Below are 25055 nucleotides of genomic sequence, written 5' to 3' on the forward strand. Positions count from 1 at the left end.
TATTTGTAATATAAAAAGAGTATTTGGAAACTATGGCACCTAGACATACTGAAGAGAAATGGTTCTTATGTTAAGGAAGCTAGACTGTAATTAACCATAAGAGGAAAATGCAGTGCAGGGAAGAGGAGACCCAAAAACACTGCTGATCTTCCCCGTGAAGGCAAATGTCAGTCTCAGCTTCCTCACTTTCTCAATAACACAAAGTCATAAACAATTAACAGACACGTCCCAGCAACTCTGCTCCAATGGCAGGTCATTTCTCTGCTGTCCTTCAGAAAAGCCACGGAAACAAGAGTCAGGAAGTCCTTCCAAGCATCCAGGACTGGGTCTGAGGGGTGCTGAGCACTGTCCCTCCGTCACGCGTGCTTCCTCATGCACTCAAGCACCACGAGTGGCACTGGATAAGTACGCGTGGACAGTGCTGTGCAGTAGAAGCAAAAGTAAAGTAAACATTTGGCCACAGTTGCAGAGTGACAAGCAAATCCCAAGGCTCAGGAAGAAGAAGCATGAAGAAGACCACCAGAGCAGCATGCCATGCAAGCTCAACCCCAGTGAGGCACTTGTTGCATCACCTGCTGACCTGCACAGCTCCAGCTTCCTAAGCGAGGGGATGGCCACATCTTCTCCTGCAGGCAGATTAAATGACTCAGGCACTTCTGTGTGTTATTCTCAGACCCGCAAGGCATAAACAGAAGAACTTTGCATGCCTCTGCAAAGGACTGGAAATTACCCTCTTGTTATACCCACGGTTAAGAGGGTAATAAAACATTCAAATAGGCTAGGGAACAGGCCAAGCAGGAAGAAGAAACACTGCTCTTCCTCTCTCCCAAAGTTATCATCTGCCTTTGTTTTTAATTTGTCCAAGTTAATGTGTCTTCAGGTGTTCAAATAGAGTGTGAAGGCTTGAAAACAGGAAGGGGAAAAAAAAATGAAGGGGGATAGGCTCCCAGCGAACAACAGGGTTCCATACCTGTAAAATGTGGTCAAAGAAAGGCAGTGCGGTTTTGTGGAAGCAAGAACAGAGACACGCTTCTACTTTGGCCATGCATAGGCCGAAGTGTGCAGAAGTTAAATACAGAAAACACTAGTGCGCAGACATGACTACAGCCATTTGTGCACTCTTTCTGTGGGCTTTTCTCCATTTTTCTACAAAATAGCATTGTGCAAGCAGGCTGGTGTGTTTGAAACTAATGCAAAAAAAAAAAAAAAAAAAGTCATGGGCTGAAGAAGACAGACAGTCATTGCCAGGAGATAGGAGATTCCTTCACCAGTCCCTCTTTTGGGGTTGTTTACCGTGTTAGACCCTTCCCTCCTATTGCCCTGTTTGAGACAAATGTTGAAAAGAAAAATTGTTTACTTGTGCCCTAAATACAGTTACGGAAAGAAAGCCATTTGCATGCAATTTCCTGCAAAATTTCATTAATCTCTTATGTCCTCTCTCTTTTCCTGGTTCAATACAACATTTTGTGTGGCTGTAAGTAATTGCTACAAATCTTCCTTGCAGCCTGCAGTTATCCCGCAGCTCCTTGGTACCCCATCAAAGAGGAAGACTGCATATGTCTGAACTTCATCCTAATTTAATAAGGAAAGATGATTAGTCATAGCCTAGTCCTGAACTTTACCCATTATAGTATTTATGACACAGACTTTCATGCAGTAGGCTTAAAACAAAATACAGACCATCTTTATCTTTGTTATCTGTATGTTTAATGACTGTGGACTTACAAAAATACGTTATACAATTTCGTATCAATCAACAACTAGAATTAGGAACACAGAAGGATTCACGATTCTCTTTGAAAAGCTCTGGTTTCTGCACATACAGGCAAACAATTCAACAGCTTGTTTGAACATGTTAATATTGCTACCCTGCAAACTGTTTGGTTCTTAGGTTTTTTTTTTTTTTTTTTTTTTTTAAATGAACTACTTAATTCTTCCATTATTCGGTATAGTAATCCCTACTGATAGCGATCAGGACAAATCTCACAAGTTTGAGCCCTTAGCCAACTTTTAATCACATCTCCTAAATGTCCATAAACACCTCTGAAAATTCTCAGACAGTAAACTGGTATAGCACACACGTCCAGACATCTTCCAGCCAGAGTTACAACATGCTGGAGTTCAGGAACATTTAAAAAATATTAATTAAGATTTTCAGAATATTTGACTTGACAAAATATAAGTTAAGACTTTTTAGAGGCTGCCAACTTTTTCCTCTTGGTGATGGACCAAGCAAAAATGGTCACTGGAAGTTTCCTCATTACCTTCCAGCGTCTACTAAATTGTTGTTTCTTGAAGAAGACGTGATTAATTAAACCTTCTTTTCCACTCAGTTCCAATGAAGGCACAAATATTTCCAGCTATATACAGAACATAAGTGCATAAGAACAAATGGGAGGTATTTGTAAGGCTCCAGCTTTACAAAAAAAAAAAAAAAAAGTATTCTGTTTCTGGAACTCTTGTATTGATGTAAGCCAATTAATTCATTAGGCCAAAGCATGACAATGTTTTCCAGCAGCCTTACACTCTCAACTTCTGAAAATTAAAAATAAAATTTGAAAAAAAGAAAATTAGCTGCTTATATCACTTTTCCACATACAGAGGGTTTTTTACACTGTGTTCAGCCCTGAGCCCTTGCAGACAGACAAGGGAAAAGGCAAACAGGAAGCCTGTTCCCGAGACCATTTTGTGACATTCCATTGGGAAGAGTCCCAGGAAAAAGAGCAATGTGCTCTCCCCAGCCACAAATCTAACACCTCAGACTTCAGCAGCACAAAGGAAGTATCATCCAGATCAATGGCCATGGCCCAAAACTTTCACTATCTTCTGTTAAAGCCAACACTGTTTCACTTATTTGGGCTTCTAAGCAACCCTAAGTACTCTTTTTATGCACCATGCATAATGCCTAAGTAGTGTGTGTGTAGGGTATCTCTCTTTACTAAAAGGATTGCAGTATGCAGCATGCACAATGTGCTGCAGTTTATTTTCATGACACAAAAAGGCAGGCACAACCTGTATCAGTGACTTGCAGACATCTTCTAAAAAAAGTTAATAAAAAAAAATGTGAGTTAGAAAGGCGGATCACAGAATCATTAAGGTTGGAAAAGACCTCTAAGATCATCAAGTCCAACCATCAGCCCAACACCACCATGCCTGCTAAACCATGTCCTGAAGTGCCACATCTACATGGTTTTTGAACCCCTCCAGGGATGGGGACTCCACCACTTCCCTGGGCAGCCTGTTCCAATGCTTCACAACTCTTTCAGTAAATAAACTTTTCCTAATATCCAATCTAAACCTCCCCTGTGCGAAGCTTTTTTCTGTGACCTGAAGAACCAGTAGAATTATTTTCAATTGAAGACTGAAAGCCTCACATAATCCGATAATATGAGAACTAGGGCTTTCTGAAAAATGGAAAACATTGAATGATTTTCACTTAAGGGGGCCTGAAATCACCTGAGGGTCTGTCCCAGCAAAACTTGTTCTCAGTCTCTACCATTGTGAAGTTGCAGCATAAACTTCAGTCTGCTTATCAGTATGAACTGCCTCTCTCCAGATTTACTTGCTCTACTATACCATCTGCGTATCTTGAAATGCAACGGCATTCTTTTTATTACAACCCCCTGTATTTACAGTTTGTGTTTCATTAATGGAAAACTCAAGAAAAAACAAAACAGAAGAGAGAGAGCATGAAGCACACTGGATTTATCACTCCCTCTTTGAAAATGCCCCCATTCTTCTTCAGACTCAAAGGCAAAATTTTGCTGGTTCGGCCATTCTCTGAGAGCGAGCGCGTGCAACACAGTCCAGTGGACTCCTGCCACACAATACAACAAGCAAAGAAATCTTGCTGACTTTTACCGTAGTCCTTTCTCTGATGTGTTTGGCTAACACTCCAGCCTGAATTTTCAAGTTTCCTCTTGACTTTTCTAGTTCAGAGCTTGGAGTGAGGTAACTACATCAACGTTCTAATTTAATTAGAAAGCAGACTGCTGATCAAAACATCAAGCAGAGTGCCACAAATTAGAGCTGGATTAAATGCAAAGTCAAAAATATATTAAAATTATTTTGAATTAAATTCACCTTTCCCCTTTTATTTGAAATTAGCCTCTGGGCTTAATTTCAGAGAATAAATTTTGGGTGTCCAGAAAAGCTTAATGTGTTAACTCAGTTTTTATAAGCTAGGTGGTGGGAAATAAGCATTGAAATAAACAAGCTGTTAGGACAAGTACATTCTCCAGTTATTAAAATAAGACTGGAAGCCAGGTCTGCAAATACCTGCAACTAACTACTTGACGTTGCTGTTCTTCAGGAATAACTGTATGCTTGTTATGTGTAACTTCATACACTCCTTATACTTAATATTATTGTTGAGTCCAAGCGCATCTCAATTTAACAGGCAAAAGCATTAACATAGGATTTACATTGCTCTCAGTATCTTCCCAGCCAACATTTTCAGGTGTCTTTCCGCACTCCACAGCTAAATGTGTAGTTCCTTACTCTTGGATATTAGGAAGTCTATAGTGATACTTCTCGATACACATCCTGATCTTTTGTCTACCAGGATGAACAAAGCTGGACACATTTTCAAACACTGCACAGTTGGCTTCAAGTATTCAAAAGCGAAGAAATCTTCACAGCAATGCAAGGATGACGCTGACAGACACCTGTCAAAAAGACACGGATACATACCTTGCTGAGCAATGGCACTTTATTCCCTGTGCAGAATGGGAAGTTTACTTGATCTAAGTCTGTCTGAAATTTCAGTGTAAATAAAAGAGTTCTCTTCAAACTGTTTCAAGAACAGCTGCCATTTCCTTGAACTGTCTGAAGAAGTTCTAAAAAACAAAAGTTAAGATAAATTTCAGCTTCTTGAAGAAAAGCTTGAACTGTAGTTCACACTAGCATGTTAGACAAAAATCACAATGTGTGCTTCTTACATGCCAAAATAAAACCTTCTTGCACAAATGTTTCTATACCGAGCTGAAATAATCCAGGCTTCTGAAGTACAGCATCCAGTTCTTATAGTAGCTGAACAGAAAATTATTAAATAGGTTTCAACCAGAATTAATACAACATTTCACAACACCTAAGGATTCAGAATACCCTTCTGAAATTCCTGCCAGTCCAGCCCCAAGGATTTATTTATTTGTAAGCTTGTATGATATTCTAAGTGATATATTCACCTTTTAAACAGGAATGACAACACAAGTGCCACATTTATGCAGAATTAAGCAAAGTTATGTAAGTTTCATAGATGAAGGCATAGCAATTAAGAGCCAGTAGTGACAAAGAAGACTGACTGCCATTCCTAATCATTAGCAAATGTCAAGCTTAACTCAAGTTTTAGATTTTGAGGCTGAGGAACAGTTCCATAGATTTAGAATATTCCTTCCATTTTCAGTAAGGCAGAGTGACAGCTGACAAGAAAGATCCAAAAGTCTTTATGTCTTCAGTTGTCAGCTTATTTGTAAGAGAACAGAATAATTAATGCTAAATTAACATTTTCTGATAAGTGATGTAGAACTAAATGCTATGAAACAAGTATTTAGCTTCAGTGCTTTAAATAATTGTTTGATGCTTCATCTTTGAATGATCGCATTAGCAAATAAGCAACACAAACATATGCATCAAGGTATGCAGTTGCTCCTTCACAACAATGTCACTGTTGTTTTTAAGAGACCGGATCAAGTAACACCGATTACAGACCTTGAACTGTGGGATCGTCATTTCAAAAGATTTGTCTGTTATTTGTCCTGAAGGGTCTGCCACTTTTAGTGTCACTGTAACATAAGGATACTTCAGAGACCTGCAGGTGTCGGAGCTCATCGCAACTCCCAGCTTCCATTTAATATCTACAAACTACAAAGAAGAAAATCACTGGAAACGGTGTTAAAGAGGGAGATCTCACCTACCATTGCTATTCTGTTGGATGGATGTTTTACAGACAATATAGGACATCTAGAGCTCATACCCAAATGGGAAACAAATATATGCATTCAGAAATTATTTGGAGCACAAAATCATTGGCCCTTCCTTTTAATAGTGAAAAAAATACGCAATTTAGTAAGTTATTTCACTTCATCTGTTTTCCTTATTCAAGTACTGTCAATAGTCAAATACAGTCTTTTAAAGTTCTAAGAGGAGCTTGAGCCACAGAGTTCACCTGGCTTGTATATCACTTGTGCTTTTGTCATTGTTTTTGTAGAAGTTTCTAAATCAAGTGGAAATGTGAGAAAAACCTCAGACAGCGCAGGAAAATTTTGCAATAGTACTAATGGAAAGAAATTGGGGCATTTCATAACAATATTTTATATAAATCAAAGTACATCATAAATACATTTCAGACAGGTAAGTTATCATTTTTAGCCTTCTATGATAGGCAGAACTGTTGAATAAAGAAGTGAAGAGAAGCTTACTATTGAGCCTCAGATGTTAGAAAAAGAGATCTTAAAATGCAAATACACTGTGTTGTTTTTTTCAAAAAGTGAAAAAAAAAAGGAATGCTAGAAATTGACAGAAAGTATCTTTAAAAAAACTTCAGGGAGACAAATAATAAAACGATCAAGTGCTGGCATTATCAACTCTAAAGAACACTTCAAATCACATTTAAAACAGATTTACACAAACAGTTAATACAATTGTCTGCCACACTGACTGCGCTCACATTCCCCAATAGCACTATGAAACATTAATTTTTAAAAAGGTATGAAATGTGCATTTGTCATCCAAACAATCACATTAGAGAACTGGTCAGCATTTAGATGACCTCTATTGTACATGCTTCTTTATCCAGGTAGACATTTGGCAACATATATACACAGGAAAGCTCTCAGCAGTCACCACACCACCGTGTGCTTGACAACACAACATACACAATGAAGCACTGACATTTCAGAAAAGTTAATAGTTAGCTCAACTGCACTTTGTCATTTAGTTACCTGCCCCACTGTGTCCATATTTCTTACATCTTCTGACACACTAATGGATTTGCCCTGCTCATTCCATACGTGACGAATAACTTGGACTATGTGTTTGTGCAGCGTGCTGACTGCATTGCCCAAGGTGGTGACGAGTTCTTCCGTAGAGAGGTTGTTTCTGGCTGCTGTGCTACAGGTATATTCAAAGAACACCGCATCAATTTAATTCTCCACACATTTAACAGAATTTCTCACTTCACCCCAAATAGACACATAAAGCAGAAATTTAAAAATTGCCTATGTACGCTACAATAATTAGGCAGCCTGTAATTTTTTCTTTTTTTCAGAATATTTTACTTATCTTTTGTATCCACATGCAAAACACCAACATGACTTGACTTTTAATGTGTCTTAATATGCAGAGACCAAGCTTTGCCAGGCTTGGAGAACACACAACATCAAAACAAAAATAATCACAGCCTCCAGATGCTGTTGCAACTGCAAAAGGCATAATTCAGTGAAAGATGTGTGCATAGAGCAGTTAAACAATATTACTGCTTTAGAAACAAGGCAGTTTAATTAAACATTTGGGAGAAGCAATTGAAGTATCACCAAAAGGTAAGCAAGGGCCTCTAGGTACTGGTATAACTGGTACTAACAGAAACTATATGATGCAATAAGCCCTCAACCGAACAGGCAGCAAGGCTAGAGGAAAATTGCCACTTGATCTCCTCTACAGAAACAGGTGCGAAGAAAAAAAAATGGCACCCTAGGTTTGTTCTATGACCCAACACAACCGTACATAGTCTCCTAATTGCCACTCTAAGTCTACACTGACTTTTACCGACATACCACCCCTATAAAAATCTGACACAATGAACCGGCATCGACCAAATCTCATCCCATGCAGATCCACTCCTCTTAAAGAGACATTAATAAAAGAGAAAAAGAGTTGGGCCTCCAAGTAGCATGGTCTAAGATAATTTAAGGCTTTACATGTTATAGAGGAAAAAGTAGTATGTTAAATTTCTACTGGTATATTTTCTTCAGTCATTAATGTTACATAAAATGTTTAGATACTAGATATTAAAAAGAACAAGTAAGACCTTGAAAATTTTATCTTTCTGAAAACAGAAAAACCTGTAAGTTTGCTGTAACAAAAAACCAGCTGAAAACACTACCTATAAACTGTACCTTTATCATGGCAGAGGTCAACATTGTAAAACCACGTGCCCTTCAAACAGGCACAAATGCTTGCTTCTGATCTCCAAGAAACAAGTTTTTAGAACACGCTTCTTCCAGGCAAAGGCCTAGCTGACTTAGCTTTAGAACTGAGCTTAACTTCCTATTTTATTTTGCCAGTAGTCCTAAAGCTTGCAGACAAGATCTTAGCACAATTTCCTCTCTTTAGTTTTTTTTTTTATTATGAAAAGTATGACTATATAAGTAACTACACAATTTTTAAGAACATAAACCAAGCCCAGAAGTTTTTTTATGTACTGAGAGTCACAAACATTTGCCCTTTTCCCAAATCAGTTAATTTTATACAGACATTTGATGTCACTTTTTAATATCACTATTAAGTCAAGGTGGAGGAAAAAGAGACATGAGGCAAAGTAAATTATTTTGTGCTTACCTAAATAGAAAGGAAACAACGTTAGCTATTTTTGCGAGGTCACCAACATTAATCTCAATCCCCGTTGCTTGAATTCTCTAGAAACAGAATGTCCAAACAATTACAAATAATAACTTATGCATTAATAAAACCCTCTTTGTACATATATACACAGAAAAAAAAACAGAACTTGGGGAATGTATCCTTTACAGCATATACAGCTAATACACTTGCTTATAAGGACTCGTATCCAAGCTTACCTGACACAGTTCAGCTGTATTTACACCTGGGATTTTATTGTTCAGATGTTGAATTATTTGTTCACACTGTAAAGAAAGTAAGTTTGAAAATATTTTTTAATATTGTATTTTAATATACAAGACAAAGTCAGTTTGAATACTTGGAGAGTACGAAACAACAACAACAAAAATGGTTAATGCAAAAATGGACAACAGGAGGATGTTTTAAATGCAGAATGAAGAATAAAACCATAGCAATAACCAATCTCAAAATTACATCAAATCCAAGAAAAGCAAATATACTCAGTCGAGACTTCTGGTTACTACCTCACTAGCTACTCCTACTTAACACACCATTCTCATCCTAATTGAACAGTCATCCTGTTCAAGTGCATGCTACAGTAAACAAGCTGAGTGTTTTCTAGACAAGCCAGCTTGATATCTCATTTAGATGAAAGGTAAACACACATTTTTTAAATATCTTCTGTAGTAAAAAACCATAAATTTAAAGTAAGCCCACTACTCTTAGCAGGACTAGTCCATTTTAGGAGTCACATAAATCTAAGGTACCACATACATAAGAGTCCCTTTTGCAACAGACAAAAACCTGAAGAGCTTAAACAAACAGGTTTCCTATAATTTCTTAACACACCTGGGGTACATTAAGTAGAGTGTGGCCAGCAGGTAGAGGGAGGTTCTCCTCCCCCTCTACACTGCCCTAGTGAGGCCCCATCCGGAGTACTCTGTCCAGTTCTGGGCTCCCCAGTTCAAGAAAGATGAGGAGCTGCTGGAGAGAGTCCAGTGGAGGACTATGAGGATGGTGGGGGGACTGGAGCATCTCTCCTACAAGGAGAGGCTGAGGGAGCTGGGCTTGTTCAGCCTGAAGAAGAGAAGGCTGCGAGGGGACCTTATAAATGCTTACAAATATCTGAAGGGTGGGTGTCAGGAGGATGGGGCCAGACTCTCTTCAGTGGAGCCCAGCAACAGGACAAGGCGCAATGGGCACAAACTGAAGCATGGGAAGTTCCATCTGAACATGAGGAAGAACTTCTTCCCTCTGAGGGTGACGAAGCACTGGAACGGGCTGCCCAGGGAGGTTGTGGAGTCTCCTTCTCTGGAGATATTCAAGACCCGCCTGGACAAGGTCCTGTGCAGCCTGCTGTAGGCGACCCTGCTTTAGCAGGGGGGTTGGACTCAATGACCCACAGAGGCCCCTTCCAACCCTGAACACTCTGTGATTCTGTAATCAGAGTGCCAGAAGCCCTTCCGCATCCCATTTATTGCTCTACTTACCAGTTCCGCAAAAAAGTCTTGAGGTATTAAATTAATCTTATCTGCTGCACCCCCAACATCTGCAAAACACAGGCAGCAGCGATCAGAAGCAAATCCTTAGAGGGCTGTAGTAATAAATCCAGTGACTCTCTGAAGAACTCCTAGGTCATCATGCATGCACCTACCCTGAAATCAAAGCCTTCCTTAAGGGAATTTGTCCCGAACTGCACTAACGCAACCCGCCCCGCACCCCCAGCAAAGTCTGACAGGCGCGACTCGGTAAGGCCTTGGAGCCCCAGGCCCGGCCTATGCCACTGCCCGGCCTGACAGTCCCGACCAGCTCCCCCTGCCCCGCGGGGCGGCGGTCAAGCCCCTCGGCTTACCGGGAAGCCGGGCGCGCCCAGGGCCGCTGCTCGACCTACGGCTACGCTGCCTCGTCCCGGCCACCTCCCGATAAGGCCCCTGGCGGCCCACCGTGAACGGCCACCCCCCAGGAGAGGTGGCTCAGCCCCCCGACCTAACCCCGACCGGCCCCGGCCCCGCTCCCCACATCGGGGTCCCCTCACCCAGCGCCTCCAGCGCCCGCGCCACCGCCACCACAGAGCCGGCGGCCATAGCGCCGCGCACCCGCCAAGGCCCCACTTCCGCCACACAGAAGCTCGCCACCCTGATTGGCTCCGGGCGATACCAGAGCGAGGCAGGGCCAGCGGCCGCGCCCCTATTGGCTGGCGGGCGGGGAGCATGCGCTGTGTTCCGCCGGGAGGGAGCCGCGCGGGGTTCGAGTCAGCGCTGGGAGGGTGAGGAGGGATCTGTGTGCTTCGCGGCGTAAATAGGTGCAAGTAAAACCAGGGCTGCGTTTTGAGAGATTGTTGGGTCTGCGGGCGGAAAAGGTCGCCTGCGGGCGGTGGCTCAGGGCCTTGCAGGCCGGGGCTTACCCCTGCTTCACCGCAGGCCGGCCAGAGCCTACTCCTGCTTCACCTCAGGCCGGCTGTGGCCTCCCGCTGCAGGCCCCTGCGCTGGTGGCTTGGGAAATCGTCTGGGGAGGCTTTCGGAAGCTCCAGTTCAGGGCACAACTGGTTTGTGCAACAAGCTTAAACAGATCTGTTATTAACTGGTGCCAGGGTTTTCTTGGTGCATTTTGTTACAGTCTCAGCTACATAAATCATGCGCTGTTCTGTGTGCATGCAGCACACGCGGTGTGTTGAGCTTGGTACAGATACATAGAGTGACTGTGCTTTGTACAGGTGGATTGTGGAATCACCTGTACCACATACAAATAAACTGTGCCATTCACAGAGTGTTTGGGGTTGGAAGGGACCTCTGTGGATAATTCAGTCCAACCCTCCTGCCAAAGCAGAGTCACCTAGAGCAGGCTGCACAGGACCTTGTCCAGGCGGGTCTTGAATATCTCCAGAGAAGGAGACTCCACAACCTCCCTGGGCAGCCCGTTCCAGTGCTCCGTCACCCTCAGAGGGAAGAAGTTCTTCCTCATGTTCAGCTGGAACTTCCCATGCTTTACTTTGTGCCTGTTAGTCTCTTGTCCTGTTGCTGGGCACCACTGAAAAGAGTCTGGCCCTATCCTCCTGACACCCACCCTTCAGATATTTGTAGGCATTTATAAGGTCCCCTCTCAGCCTTCTCTTCTTCAGGCTGAACAAGCCCAGCTCCCTCAGCCTTTCCTTGCAGGAGAGATGCTCCAGTCCCCTCATCACCTTGGTAGCCCTCCTTCATAGACAATTTGTGTAGATAAACTATATCTTCAGTTCTATGGGAAAATGACCATTCACTGTGAAACTAGAGCTAGAACCATGTTCAATCAGCTTTGCACACTCAACTGAATTAAGTTTGGGGTGTAGCTGGAGCCCTGGAACAGCACTGATCCTTCATCAATTTCACCTTTTAAGAATAGCAAACACTCTTAGATTTCTCTAGTAACCAGTTTTACATTGGCCTTTTAGATTTTTTTCTATATTGTAATGCTACAGTCTCCGCAGATCTGTTGTAAGACTGAGACAGAGTAGTAAAACATAACTTGTCATGCAGTAGCGCTCGCTAGTTTAAAATTATGTATTTTCAATAAATGTTAATTAAAATATGGAAGATATTTCAGGAAAAAGAGCAGTTATTATGGAACATGGTGTGTGTTTATGAGCTTTATACATTTATGGTCTGTCTGATCCTGGCCTCTCCCTTTTAAAGTATCTAATTAAGTGTGGAAATGTTTTTGAGTAGTATGTGATTTTATGATCTCATGATTGTCAAAACACTTACTGGTAAGATCTGTCTCTGATAGCAAGGACTTGACTTAACAATCTGTTTGTTCCTAACTTAGGTAACTATTACATGCTGTGTTATCTAGAGAACTTCACGTATTACTTTATACTACAATTTCATGAAGTCTCTTAGTAGTGCCTTTAGCACTATGACTAATATTAGTTACTTTTCATTCTTTCTCCAAGATGTGGAGATAGATGTGAAATTGAACGTCTTGGTGGTTTGGTAATTACAGAATCATCTGCTGAAATTTGGAGTTATTTTCGGGTTATTTTCATCAACATATAAACATGCGCTTAGTTCTTTGAATTTGGAACAGAAGGTGGGGAAGTGTGTAATGATTTTAGCCTGTCTGCCCGTCCACAAATTTAAAATTTAAACTGTGTATCTTTAGAAAATTCTGCTTTCTGTAAGTGTGCTCTGTGCAGCTTTTTGTGGCAGAGGAAGGCAGATGGGGACTGGGATGGTGACCTGACAGTACAAGCCCGCTAGGTAAGCACCGAGAACTTCGTGTGAGGAGACACTTGGTATAGAAACGAGAAGATGAATCTCATGAGCTACAAGTAGACTGGATTGCTGAAGAGATACGCTGCAGTATTGATAGGTCAGGACACAAGCCTCAGGCACAGGCGTGTAGCATCACTGTAGCCCTGCTAAGTGATCGCAGGTGTTACCGTAGCGGCCCTAACATGATCGAAGTAGGTAGTGTTCTGCCTAAAGGCCTTTGTGTCATTGGAATAATAGGAGTTTGTTGTTTTTACTTAGAAGAAGAGTTAGTATTACCTCTAAATCAAGGAGCTGTCCTTGGAAGAGGTGAGAACACCCTGAGAAGACTGCTCGTTAGCGCTTGGCTAGTTTTGGCTGGTTCCAGTGGAAAAGCAGTGTCCAAAAGTAGCCTATCCTTCATTATAATACATTATAATACTAAAAATCACACCCCCTGGGGGCAACACCCTCAGACCCTTCCTCACTGAACACGAGCAGTGTAAAAATGCTGACCAAGTATTAGGTAAATGACGCAGCCGGTCAGCGGCACGGACTGCCCCGTGGGCTGAAACTTCCTGGTGAGAAATGGCATGAAGGTTGGTGTCTTTTGTAAATCAGGTGTGCTGGTGTTACCGAGCGTCCCAACTTGCGCAGCTTCGTAGGGAATATCTCGTCTCAGCGTGTGAGATTGGTCGTTGCACACCGGGAACGAACTTGCACTTTTGCGACAACACAGTGAGTAAAATTTAATAAAACCACCACCAGGCAGCTTACTCCATTTCACAGAACGGGGCGTAACTTGCACCAACACTCTCCAAAGAACTACACCAAGTTCTTGGCCACGCTCTTGCGGCAGACGGGAGAAACTCCCACTGCGCTTCCTGGAGCCTGGGCCCCCGGCTGCGGTGGGGACCTCGCCGCCCGCGTCCTCGCTGCCGCAGGCACCGCAGCCTTCCCAGCCGACGCGCAGGTTCCCACTGCCACCGCTCCGCCGTTCCACCGGCAGCCCGGCGTGCTTCCCCCAGCGCTGCCCGCACCTCGCCGCCGGCGAACGGCTGCGGTTCAGCTCAGGGGCCGGAGGTCGCTCCGCAGGGGCCCTGCTGTTCCCAGCCCTCGGCGCCCGCTTCCCGCCAGGGCTCCGCGGGCCGCCTGCAGCGGGACCGGGGGTGGGGCCGGGATCGGCTGCGGGGGCGGCGGGGCGCCCCCCGGCGGCTCCTGCGCACCACGCAGGCCCCGCCGGGCGGGAGCAAGCGCGGGGCGGGGCGGCCGAGGCACCACCGCTTGCCCCGCCGGGAGAGTCCATTGCCGAGGGGAGCCAAGAGGGTGGGAAGGGGGAAATCTTCAGGCCGTCGTTGCCCGGGAGCACCCAGGTTGGAAAGCGGTTATTGTAGTGTGACGCTGCCGCGGGCTGCTGCTCCGAACCGGGGGAAAGGGACGCATGGGGGAGCGGGAAGGTCGGTTTCTTCTCAACCCCCCCCCCGCGGTGGTGCGGTCCCGGGTCAGGTCTGAGGCGAGGCGGTGGGAGGTGCTGTCAGCGCCGCGCTGTGAGGTTCAACCCAGTGCCGGTACCGGGAGCCGCCCCGCCGCCACCGCCATGGAGCCCCATCGCTGGCTGCCCCTGGAGGCCAACCCCGACGTGAGTGCCCGGCTCGGTGGTGGGTGGCGGCCGGCCGCTGGCGGGCGAGGGAGGAAGGACGGAGGGAGGATGGATGGATGGATGGCGGAGGGGAGCGGGCTGGGGGATGGCCGGTGGGGGCGGGGAGCGGGGGAGGCCTGAGCCCGCGGACCTGGCTGGGGTCTTGACTCCCTTCTGTTTTCTGCTTGCTTTTCAGGTCACGAATCAGGTGAGCAGCTTCTATTTGAGGTAACCTTTCGTCTCCCTGCAGTTTGAGGCCCATCTCCTCTCATTGTCGTGTAGTAAAGGCTCCTGCTTCCCCAGCGGGAGTAACCCCCTCCTCCCCCACGGGTGTCTGCGCTGGGTCTCCCAATGCGGAAGCCTCAGAGTACACAGTGTCATGTAACGATAGGGCATGAAAGAAAAAACAGTGGAGGAAAAGAGAACAGATGTGGCCTGGCTGTTAGGGTAGTGTAATTGTGTGTTTCAAGGTGGGTTTTAAGTCATTAATTGATGATTAAAGCATTATTATATATTTATGTATAATGTGAGCCAGTTCTGGACCTGTACACAATGGCTTTGTGCCTTGTATGGACCTGCTTGCATCACTGTGTCGCAGCCTTTTTCTTCTTTGGCTGACTGTAAGAAATAACGTTGTTTCACCATATTTGCACTGTGCTGCTTATTCATGAGTGTATCTGCATGATTTGTTGTTGCTGGTTTTGTTAGTGTAGCAGAATCCACACTAGAGAAAGGAAGCTTGTTCTAGTCCACAAAACAATGTAAGTGCTAGATACACTGACTGAAAGGAAATCATCATGCAGGGTTGGACTATGTGTGTTCTCAGTGATAATTCTGAGTATCTTTAACAAGCATTAGAGGTCAGGTGTTGATCCCGGCAGGCCTATTGATAATGTTAAGGGTGTTTTTCAAGCCCAAAGACTGAAGCTTCTATCAGTAAGATGATATTCTTAAAACTGTATTGTTGAACTATTTTGGAAATTAGGAATTTCTGCGTGCAAGTGATGTATTTTTTTTGTTGTTGTTACTGGAATACACTGACTGAGTCCGCAGGAGAGTGGAGGGTTTTTTGATGCTGGGTCATTTTGTACTTTGCTTTATAGTTTCATAGGAGGAATAATTTTATGATTCTTAGAGTATTGCTGCTGTGGAGCAATTTGAGAATTTTTTAATCCCAGTCCTGAGTTAAAATCAACAACCTTTTCTGGGAGCTTTTCTCACATGTATGCTGTAATTTTCTCATGTTTTATTTTTTTTTTTTTAATTTTGAAATTCAGCGACTAAATTCCAGTTTGAAGGAAAATAAGTGTGAATAAATAACTAGTAGAATTTCAAATTCTTGAACTTCTCACTTTCCAGATGTTGAAATGAGCTTATCATGGTACAAATAAAGTCCTGTCAGCTATAAAGGAGGAACTGAGGAAGAAAAACTAGTTACTTTTTCCAAATATCTGATTTACCCTGTGTCACTACGTGTTTATGTTATATGGAGAAAATCCTAGAAGAACGTTAAATGAACAATTCTAAGTGTGTTCAAAACCTGCCTCTCTTGCCCGTTGGCTTTACATTGATGATGGATGATATCTGTCAATTGTGGATGATCGTGGATTATAGGACCTTCTACTCTGCAAGGATTTTCTTGTTAATGTTTCTGTACAGAAAAGGCCACTTGAGACCAGTTAGACTTCCTCATTCACTATGTTGTGCCAGTCTTAACTGAGCAGTGGTTATTATTATCTAGACTTGTGGTATATAATTTTTTTAAAAAAAGGACAAAAATATGGTCAATGTCAAATATGAATACACCTTGCATTATTAGTCATTGTTCTTTTAATCCGATCAGTACACTGGTAAACTGTGTAGCAACAGGGCTGTTAGTCACCAGTTATTCATATCCTGCTTAAAACAACAACAATAGTAATTTGAGATTCAAGTGAAGTTGCAAACACATTCTTAAAAAAACCTGTTGAGTTAATTGCAGGGACCGACTTTTTTGTGGCACTCTGTGCTGTGGTCTGTAAAATATTCTGGAATTCTTCAGGATTAAAATAAAAAACAAACACAGTGTGTCCCTAATAGCTAGAGTACGTGTGTCTAGTAGTAGTGTAATATATGTATCTCTTTACACAGACATTTAGCCATGTATTTCTTGGTGATGGGTGTTTGTTTTTTTTGATATTTTGGGTTTTTTAAATTGTATTTTGTTTGTATTACTTGAGTTAGACTATCCTTGGAACATACTACTTCTGTTTCTGTTATTGCTAGGTGTGGTAATGAACTTTTAAAACCCTCAAAATTTCCAGTCACCTGTAAGATGCATGGATTCTTAAGTATTAGATTGTAGTCAGAACTGTCATTAACAAATGCTTAGCTTATTTTTATTATTGTACCAATCATTTTATTCCCTTTTTTTAATAGTAGCAAGAAAGGAAATGCACTAAATGCAGGTGCATTTGCTTTTAGTGTGTTCTTACCATACTGTGCATTTTGAAATGTAAGTTACGAATTGAAGACTCATTCAATCTTTGTGGTAGAAATTCAGACAATAATGGAGAAAAACTGGTATTTGTCAGTTGTAGGGTATGTGAAATCTTTCAAAAATATCTTGAAAGTTTTTCTCTATCTGAAAACATATATGTTCTAATACAAATTTAGGAATTTCTAAATCCTTAGTGTATATAGGATTTCTGTGTGCATATGTGTTAGAATTGTTTAAAGGTTCAGAAACGGGCTGGTGAGGATCAACAGGAATATACTTTCTTAGCTTTAAAGATTTCCAGTGGCAGTGACTCACTTGGAATGCCACAGTCACATATCTGTAGTGATCTTTTTAAGAGAGAAGTTGACGTAGTTAAAAGTACCATGCAGTGCTAATTTTATTGTCACAATACTTTCCCCCCCCCACACACTTCTGCAGTCTGATAGAATGAATTGTTAGTCTATATCTGATACAGAAATAGTTGATGATTCAGCATTTACAAAGCTCCACTTGTGTACAGTGGTTAACAGGGAATCGTTTCTTCTCTTTGACCTTCAGCTGGGGAGCCTGACATGACCAGTACTACCCATCTTCCTGAACCTCTTACGAGACCTTCCCCACTAATGGAGAGAGAAAGCAAGAAAATGGGGTTTGTCTGCCCACTGTTTACCAGATGGTGTTTGGCTGTGTGTCTTGTTCTCAATTTCTTCTACCACAAAAACAAAAAAAATCAGACTGCATACAAATTTTTTGGAGTGAAAAGATCAGACACAAGCTGATTGTTCTTCATCATGACATCACTTCAGTCTGGCACACAACCCACGAGTGATTCCCTAGCAAGCATAGATAAACAAAAAAGTAATGTTGGTGGATATCTTGATCTGCTGTGATCTCTTACCTGTCTTCTCACGTGTTCTAAGAAATATCCTTACTTACTAGATAAGGTACCATGTCAGCTCATGCCTTCGTTATATGCAGATAAGGATAGAGTAATTGACTGCATCTGATTATGAAGCTCAAGCACTGGCTCCAGGTAGTTCAGAGTTAAACTGTTGAGGGTTGGCTGCGACTTGGGTTTTTCTTGCCACATAGGGCTTGCTTGCTGGTTCTTTTTGCTGGTTACCTTCCAGCATTACTTTCAGGCCTTTGATCCTGCTTTTCTTTTTTTAAAGTCAGTGAGGTACTGAGAGTCAGCTACATAAAGAAATTAATTTTAGTCCATGGACGCCTGTGACAGCTGTGCCTTTAAAGTCACAGGGGCAATAAAGATCACAAAACATTGAACAAATGGCAGAAACTGGATACAGCTAACCTTCGCCCAGTTATGGAACGCATTTCTTCAGGGTGTCAGGCAAGTATAGAGATTAATTATCTTGAGGAAACAAATTTTACTCTTCCTACAAGGTCTTTCCATCTTATGAACTCTGCGACACTATCCCACAAGCTTTCCCAGAAGAAGGCCCTACTGATCATTGAAAAGGCAGTGCCCATGATTCCTGGAGTGCGTTGGGTGGTAGTACTCATAAATGAGCTACTGTGCTGGAGTGAAAGTACATCAGACGTGAAGAAATGGAGACGTCCTTCTGAAAATCCTTAGCTAAGCTTATTTCTTTTTGGTTGGAGGGTGGGGAGTGGAGTTTAACTCTTCTGTTGTAAGCAAAGTGGAAATAGCAGAGGCAGTGTATGTGCTTGGAAAACAGCCTGCTGTTATGAGTGTAGCCTCAGAAAGTGGAAGACCAGGACTTGGTTTGTGTCTCACTGTGAAAAGAATACCCCAGAAAACCTTCCACAGAGCCAGCGAAGGGGAAGTGTTGAGACTAGCGCGGCATAGCAAAGAGTAAGCACAAAGGCAAATATGAAGGGCTTGTAGACGTCCACTGTGAGGTTGGTTGTTCAACGGCTTCTTTGAGGTTAAAATATCTCAAGCTATAGAGACCTCTGAGTTTAAGTAGGTAGCTATGTGACAAAGGGAAAATTGCAACTTGTTTTGGGGTTTAAAGTGTTATTCGTATGAATAGCTGAAAGATTGACTTAGATCTGTCTTCGTGCATTACTCTGTAATTGAAAGCTAAGGAAACCACTTATTTCATTCCGCTGTTTGTGCTTGCCAGTCCTGGCCTTTTATAGTGCTCTTTTTGTCTCGGTTTCTTATTTCTGTTTCAGTGAAATAAACTAAAAATTGTGATAAGGAGACTGTTACTGTCTCGAACACTGTGTAAGCGAATGGGGTGCTACAGAGTGGAAGGCAGGTGACAGTGGTTCATGTGATAGATTGTCTTGTTGCACTGAAGATGCTGTTCCTCGCTTACCTTTTTTCCTTGGTTTAAAGGACCAGCAGAATCGGTAGAATCCAGTTGTTGTTTTATTACACTGTAAAGATAACATGTCTAACAGCTTATTTGGAAGAGTGGCTTGATCCGGCTCGTGCTCATTATGAGCATTAATTGCATCATAGAAACAGGTCTCGAAGTGTTTTTCACAACGTAACGTGCTGTCCTGTTTTGAACCAGTGGCTCAGTACCTGCACCTCTGTTTGGAGCATTCTAAAGCTCTTGCTTGCCAGGGCGGTTTTGGAGGAAGCCTGGGTCAGCTGGTTAGCTCAGCTTTCTGTGCGCTTGGCGTTGGTGCCTGCGTGATGTCCTGGTTCAGAGTATACGGCAATGCCTGGGCATGCTGGGCATGAAGTTTCGAAACTGCTTGACGAGTATGTTAAGAATGTATACCTGTCATTGCGAAGATCAGGAGCACTAACTTTAAGTCAGTGCTGTTCTTCTGGACACCCAGGAGAAACTAACGCAATTGGAAGGATAAGGATTTTGTGGGTGTAAGATTTCTCGCATTTTTTGATGAAGTTGGAAGTGTTCACTTTTTCTTCTCCTTCATTGCACATTTTGGAAAAGAGATTTAAATAAAATTGTGATGATATGTGGTCTATATTCCCTAAACTTTATTGTGAGGTCCTGAAATACAGCGCTTGAGGATATTAAAGAATTTGTAATAAATCTTGAATTTCCCAAGTAAGTTTATTATAATGGAGCATCTCTTGTTTGAGCAAGACCGTACTGTGGCCACTCTAAGTGAGGAGTACTTGGTAAAGAATAATGCACCTCATGTAAGTTACGGCCATGTATTTGCTTTTGGTATGCCTTTTGACTTGCTGTATAGAACTAAAGTTTCTACAGCTGCTGCCATCTTGTCATGTCAGTCATTTTCATTAATGGTTTGAAAGATACCTTCTCTAAAGTGCATTGAAAAATGATCCTTTCATTTGAATTCCATAAATGTCATAATGATAGAATTAAGAAATATATCCTTATAATGCCCAAACAGTAAAATTTGGGTGGTTCACTGATTTCTGTAAAGGAATTTCACTTAAAATACTAACAGTTTTTTGTAATATTCCTCTAGAGATTATGTATAAAGAATTGAAAGCAAAATATTGTGCATTTATATTTGTAATATAAATTAGTTTAATAATAATTGGATACTTAAAGGTCTGAATACAACCATCTATTTGTAGATTTATATAAATAGTAATATAAGTGTTTTTCTAGGTTTTCTGTTGTTTTTGGTTCCCCCCCTTGGTGATAATTCCATCAGACATATTTTATGCAGCGTCTTACTACTTTCTAGGAAAAAAGAGTAGCTTCAGTTTAACAAAGTGCCCAAAATTTTATGCTTTAATGAAAAAGTAACAAAACATTGATTGTCTTAATTGATCCTTCCAGTTTCCTACAGCCGTAGGCATATTTTGTTTTCGGAGAAGAAAGTCCTAACTGTGGTTTTGTTGTCATACAGTGATGCTTTAATCCCCTGAGCAGAAGTACAGTAAAATGTAGACTCTGTTGGTGTCTTGGGTTGCATTTGCATTTAGAAGAGGATTACAACAGTGCGTTATTCCCACAAAAGCTCTTTGACTTTTGCATCTGAGTATCTGGAAATGTTTGTGTATTTTGCCAGTTTTAGGTTTTCATGGTTCCAACTTGTATACAAATACTACAGTAAAATGTGGAAAACTCATAGGTCTTGAGTATAATGCTGTAGTATTTAGAATGTGGCATTCTTGAAATATTTGCAAATGTCATCCAACTTTAATTGCATCTAAATTTCACAGCCCGTTTTGTTTCAGTGTTTGTCCTCACTTTGTTTTTACAGGCAAGTGACAAACTGGAAAAGAGCATTGGTACTTCAGACAATATTTAAATTGTGCATTAACTACTTCAGAAGTTTTCTTAAGTTGCACCTGTACTTTTTCTTACCCCACTTACACTTTCCACATCTCCATCAACCCCATAAATCAAATCTCTCTACTGGCTGTGTAAGTGTGTTGGCAGAAGTATTATTTTAAACTACTGAAGTCAAGTCGTCTGGGTCAAGGTATTGCTAGGTTTCCTTTGTCCACTGGGTTTCCATTCTACTTTTGAGGCTATTTAAATAAAAAAAGCATGAACTTTTATTTTAAAATTACAGAAGTTTCATGAACATTAAAGGTAGCCAGTGTGCCTCAGAGCACAATCATGTATTAAAAACAAGGGCTTTGTGCTTCTTTCAAAGCCTAACAGTTAGTAGGTCAAAGTAGTGGTACCAACAGTGATAACAGCATAGGTCATACCACATAAATGCCTAAATTAATTTATTGTAATGTGTCTAAATGTGCTTATTGTAATGTTTTTGCTATTAACTAACATCTAGACATGCAGGTGTACAGTCAGAATCAGGTAGACTAGAAGTGACCTCTTGAGTTCTGTAGCCCAACCATGTTTTGTTCAAAACAGGTTGCTCAGGGACTCGTCAAGATCTGAATGCCTCTAAGGATGGAGACTCCACAGCCTCCCGGACAGCCTGTGCTAGTGTTTGACCATGATCATTGTTTTTTATATGTATTTTTAAATGCTTTTCATATGAAGTTCAAATTTCCCTGTCTTCCAGCCTGTGTCCATTGTTTCTCATTGTTCTACTGTGCACTGGTGAGATGAGTCTGTCTCCATCTGCTCTGCGCTCTCCCTTAGCTAGTTGAAAACAGTAATGATCAGGTGAGAAGGAAGGGTCTTCTGGAATCCTGCAGAAAAAAGGAGAAATTCATGAGAAGCGCAAAGGAGGGCTGTGTGTAGGGAAAGTAATTTCAGAAGTGATTTCTTGTCTACTAGTTAGCTGGGGCAGTGAAAAACCAAGTATGTTTCAGGAAGGTATTTTAATACAACAAGAAAAGAGACAACAGAAACTATGACAACAATCAGCAAAAATGAAGGTCTGAAAAAGTTAGTAAACTAGATACAGACATGTGTGGTGGTTTTTGTTGTCGCTGCTGCTGTTGTTCTTCCTGACTCCCTGTAAGACTTCTGTAATGCACCCAAGTATCTATTTTTTCTTTTCTAAAGTAAATGCTCGAAGACATATAAATTAAGAATAGTCAGCAATAAGATAAGCAATGACTGAAAAAGAGTATGTAATGCTCTCTTGTGCAGATCTAGAGAAATATAAAGCTGCCATTTTAAGTTCACCTGAGTATGTAGTATCAATAACTAAGAGAAAGTAAACAGCTGAAAGTGAGTCAGCCCTCAGATACAGTGTAAAGTATCCTAACTGCTATGTCTAGTACATATCTGTAGAATAATATTGCTTGGGTAATCCCCAAGTAATTGGAATGCAAATTAGCAGAGGTCCCCCCCTGTGAATGACACTGCAAAAAGCATGCAGAACTGCCTGCTGTCCTAAAACAGGAATGCTTTTGGCAGTGGGGAAGGGGTTGTTTCACCTCCTGGTGCATAATAAACTCCTTTTTGTACCAGCATCTTTGTCTGGCCTGGGAACAAGCAAGAAAAAGACTGAGGGAGAAAAAAAGGAGGTTTAATTTAGTTATTACTAAGGTATTCAGGTAACTAGCTAAAACCGAAGCTGTTGCTTGTGACATCTGTTTTCTGACCTTCCTGTTTCACATCTAACATGGATTTTTGTCCCTCTGAAGAGCTTTCCCTGGTTCCTCGTAACTTGTTTTTATTTCTACAAAATTGCTTCTCCCTGACCTTGCTAAATACAGTCTTGCCTGGATTTTATCCATTCAGAACGCAGTTGCAAAAGATTACTTATCTGGCTGTGTCATTGGTTGAAGTCCTTTTTTTCTTTACTTGTCTCCAGATTAAAAATAAGGTCTGTATGTTTGTTTTAAGGGTTCTTCCCATCCTGCCATCTATTGTTCATGTTGCCCATCTGTCAGTCTCTCTTACACAGGGGCTTTTGCTGCCAGTTTTTATCATCTTCTTACTACATTTTCAGAAGGATATCTCTTATCATATTTTTTCCCAGGCCTGAATGAAACCCTCTTGATACACAGAGGTCTCTCCTTTGCCTAATTTTGGTCTCTCCTTAGGTTTGTTTTTTTTTTTATGATTCTATAATAAGGTTGTTAGGTTCCTTGTGTGGTAAGATCACTGCCTGTCACAGTAAGCCTATGCTCTGGCTGTTCTCTGTAGTGCCGACTATCACTTCTGGTCATCACTCTCATTGTATATTGAAACTTATAATTTCTTAGATTGTAAAGTTTCTAGGCAGTATGGTAACGTGAGTAATAAAAGGCACCCTATATCTGTGAAGTTTTAGTTATGTTTAATATTCTGTTCAGGAGTTTTAGTAGCTGTTCTTCAGTTTAGGAAGCGTTTTGTTGATTTGGGTTTTGTGGTGGTTTTTTTTTTTTCCCCAGTGGTGTAGAACAGGACAGGAGAACCTAAATCACTTGTTTGTCCAGTAGCTTAATGTGATCCTTCTAGCATTGCCTCTTCTGGTTGTGGGCTCTTTTTCTAGGTGAGTGTTGTTTTTATTTTGTTGGGGTGTTGCACCCTTATTTCATGTAATCTTGCAAAATAAGAAATGATGTTTTTTCAGTTGTGTTACTTTTCCCACATTTCTGAGTAAAAATGATGGAAAGATTAGTCACTGACTTAGTAAGAAAAGTAGTAGAAGTGCAAATACTATTTTAATGTACCCGTGTACGTACTTCAGAATTTTTTTTTTGTTATTCACAAAATAGTAATTATTGTCACAACTTAGAGGGTTAGACTAGGAGTTCAAAATATACTGTCTTCTGTTTCATCAGCTAGTAAATACTTAACACTTTCCCTTTTCCCTATTTTCATTAAAAGATAATAATTTGGCCTTCTTCCCAATCTTGGCAAGACTTAAAGGTGATACAGAACCAAAAGAGCTTGGTGTATTACATAAGCAATATTCTGAGTTAATTTTCTTACTGTACTTCAAAACCACCTTGCTTTTTAAACTAGTCAAAAAGGGTAGGTTCCGCAAAGTCTTAATTATGACTTGTGCCCAGTCCCACAAACCTCTGCATAAAGGAATAAAATTTCCTTAAGAGTTTGATAAAGACACTTTGTTTTCCCCCTCATCTCCCTTTTCCTTTTTGAATTTATAGCCAATCCGTGTTTTTCTTTTTTAGTAGGTAGTGTAAGAACAAGAGAAAAATGGGAAAAGTGTTTACATGGCCTTATGAAAAGAAAATCTCCATATTTTGCAATGCAGCCAACATCAAATACTGAACTAGCTCTGTGAACTGTATATGGTTTTCTGTGTATCTACAGTAATAACCTATTAATTTTTCAGATATAGTCTTTAAACTTTTTTCAAAGTTAAATCGTCTTTACTTGCCCTTGGTTTTGATGTCATGTCTTGCAGTGTGAAATGGAAAGAGAACAATGCATTTAAAATGATAAAGTGTGGTTTGGGTTTGTTTTCCCCTCAAAACATTGGCTGCAAACTGCAGCTTCATTCTCTTAGTAAACTTAAGGGTATGTATATTTTCTGTTGTTTTGCCCCCTTGTAGAAGATATTCCTAAGTGTTACTAGTAAAAAATCTTCCTTACTCTTTAGAAACACTTGTTGTCCATACATTCAGCCTTGGTAGAAACTGTCTCCTTTCTGTCTCTAAATATTGAGAGTCGGCCCGTAGGCTATGTCTCCTGAAAGACAACCACCTTGCCTCTTGCCCAGTGCAAGTTGAAACTGGTATTTGAAGGGATCTCGTGTTAGATGAAGACACTTGTGTTTCATTGTATGTTCTTCTGTTTTGTTTTAACAAAATATTAATTTTGGGTATTTCTTAGTTATATCTACAGAGGTATGAATCTAC

At 41.3% G+C, this 25055-nt stretch overlaps 1 protein-coding gene across 1 annotated transcript; it reads right to left on the bottom strand.

The window, feature by feature from the left end:
* Positions 1–1665: 1665 nt before the first annotated feature.
* COMMD6 (COMM domain containing 6) lies at positions 1666–10702 on the bottom strand. Its single transcript, XM_075423117.1, has 7 exons — positions 10613–10702; positions 10068–10126; positions 8796–8861; positions 8557–8633; positions 6942–7110; positions 5710–5862; positions 1666–4838 (listed from the first exon to the last, which is right to left on the bottom strand). The coding sequence occupies exons 1-7, from the start codon at positions 10659–10661 to the stop codon at positions 4788–4790; spliced, it is 624 nt and encodes a 207-aa protein (XP_075279232.1). The 5' UTR covers positions 10662–10702; the 3' UTR covers positions 1666–4787.
* Positions 10703–25055: the final 14353 nt, after the last annotated feature.

The sequence above is a fragment of the Opisthocomus hoazin genome, chromosome 1 (assembly GCF_030867145.1).
Source record: "Opisthocomus hoazin isolate bOpiHoa1 chromosome 1, bOpiHoa1.hap1, whole genome shotgun sequence".
Lineage (NCBI taxonomy): Eukaryota > Metazoa > Chordata > Aves > Opisthocomiformes > Opisthocomidae > Opisthocomus > Opisthocomus hoazin.

Excerpts from the sequence above, each read along its gene's own strand:
- COMMD6 (XM_075423117.1), bottom strand. The coding sequence starts at position 10,661 with ATGGCCGCCGGCTCTGTGGTGGCGGTGGCGCGGGCGCTGGAGGCGCTG. Across the intron at positions 7,111-8,556 it reads GTTGTTTCCTTTCTATTTAG|CACAGCAGCCAGAAACAACC; the intron begins GTAAGCACAAAA and ends ATATACCTGTAG. Across the intron at positions 5,863-6,941 it reads ATATGGACACAGTGGGGCAG|TTTGTAGATATTAAATGGAA; the intron begins GTAACTAAATGA and ends TCTTCTTTGTAG.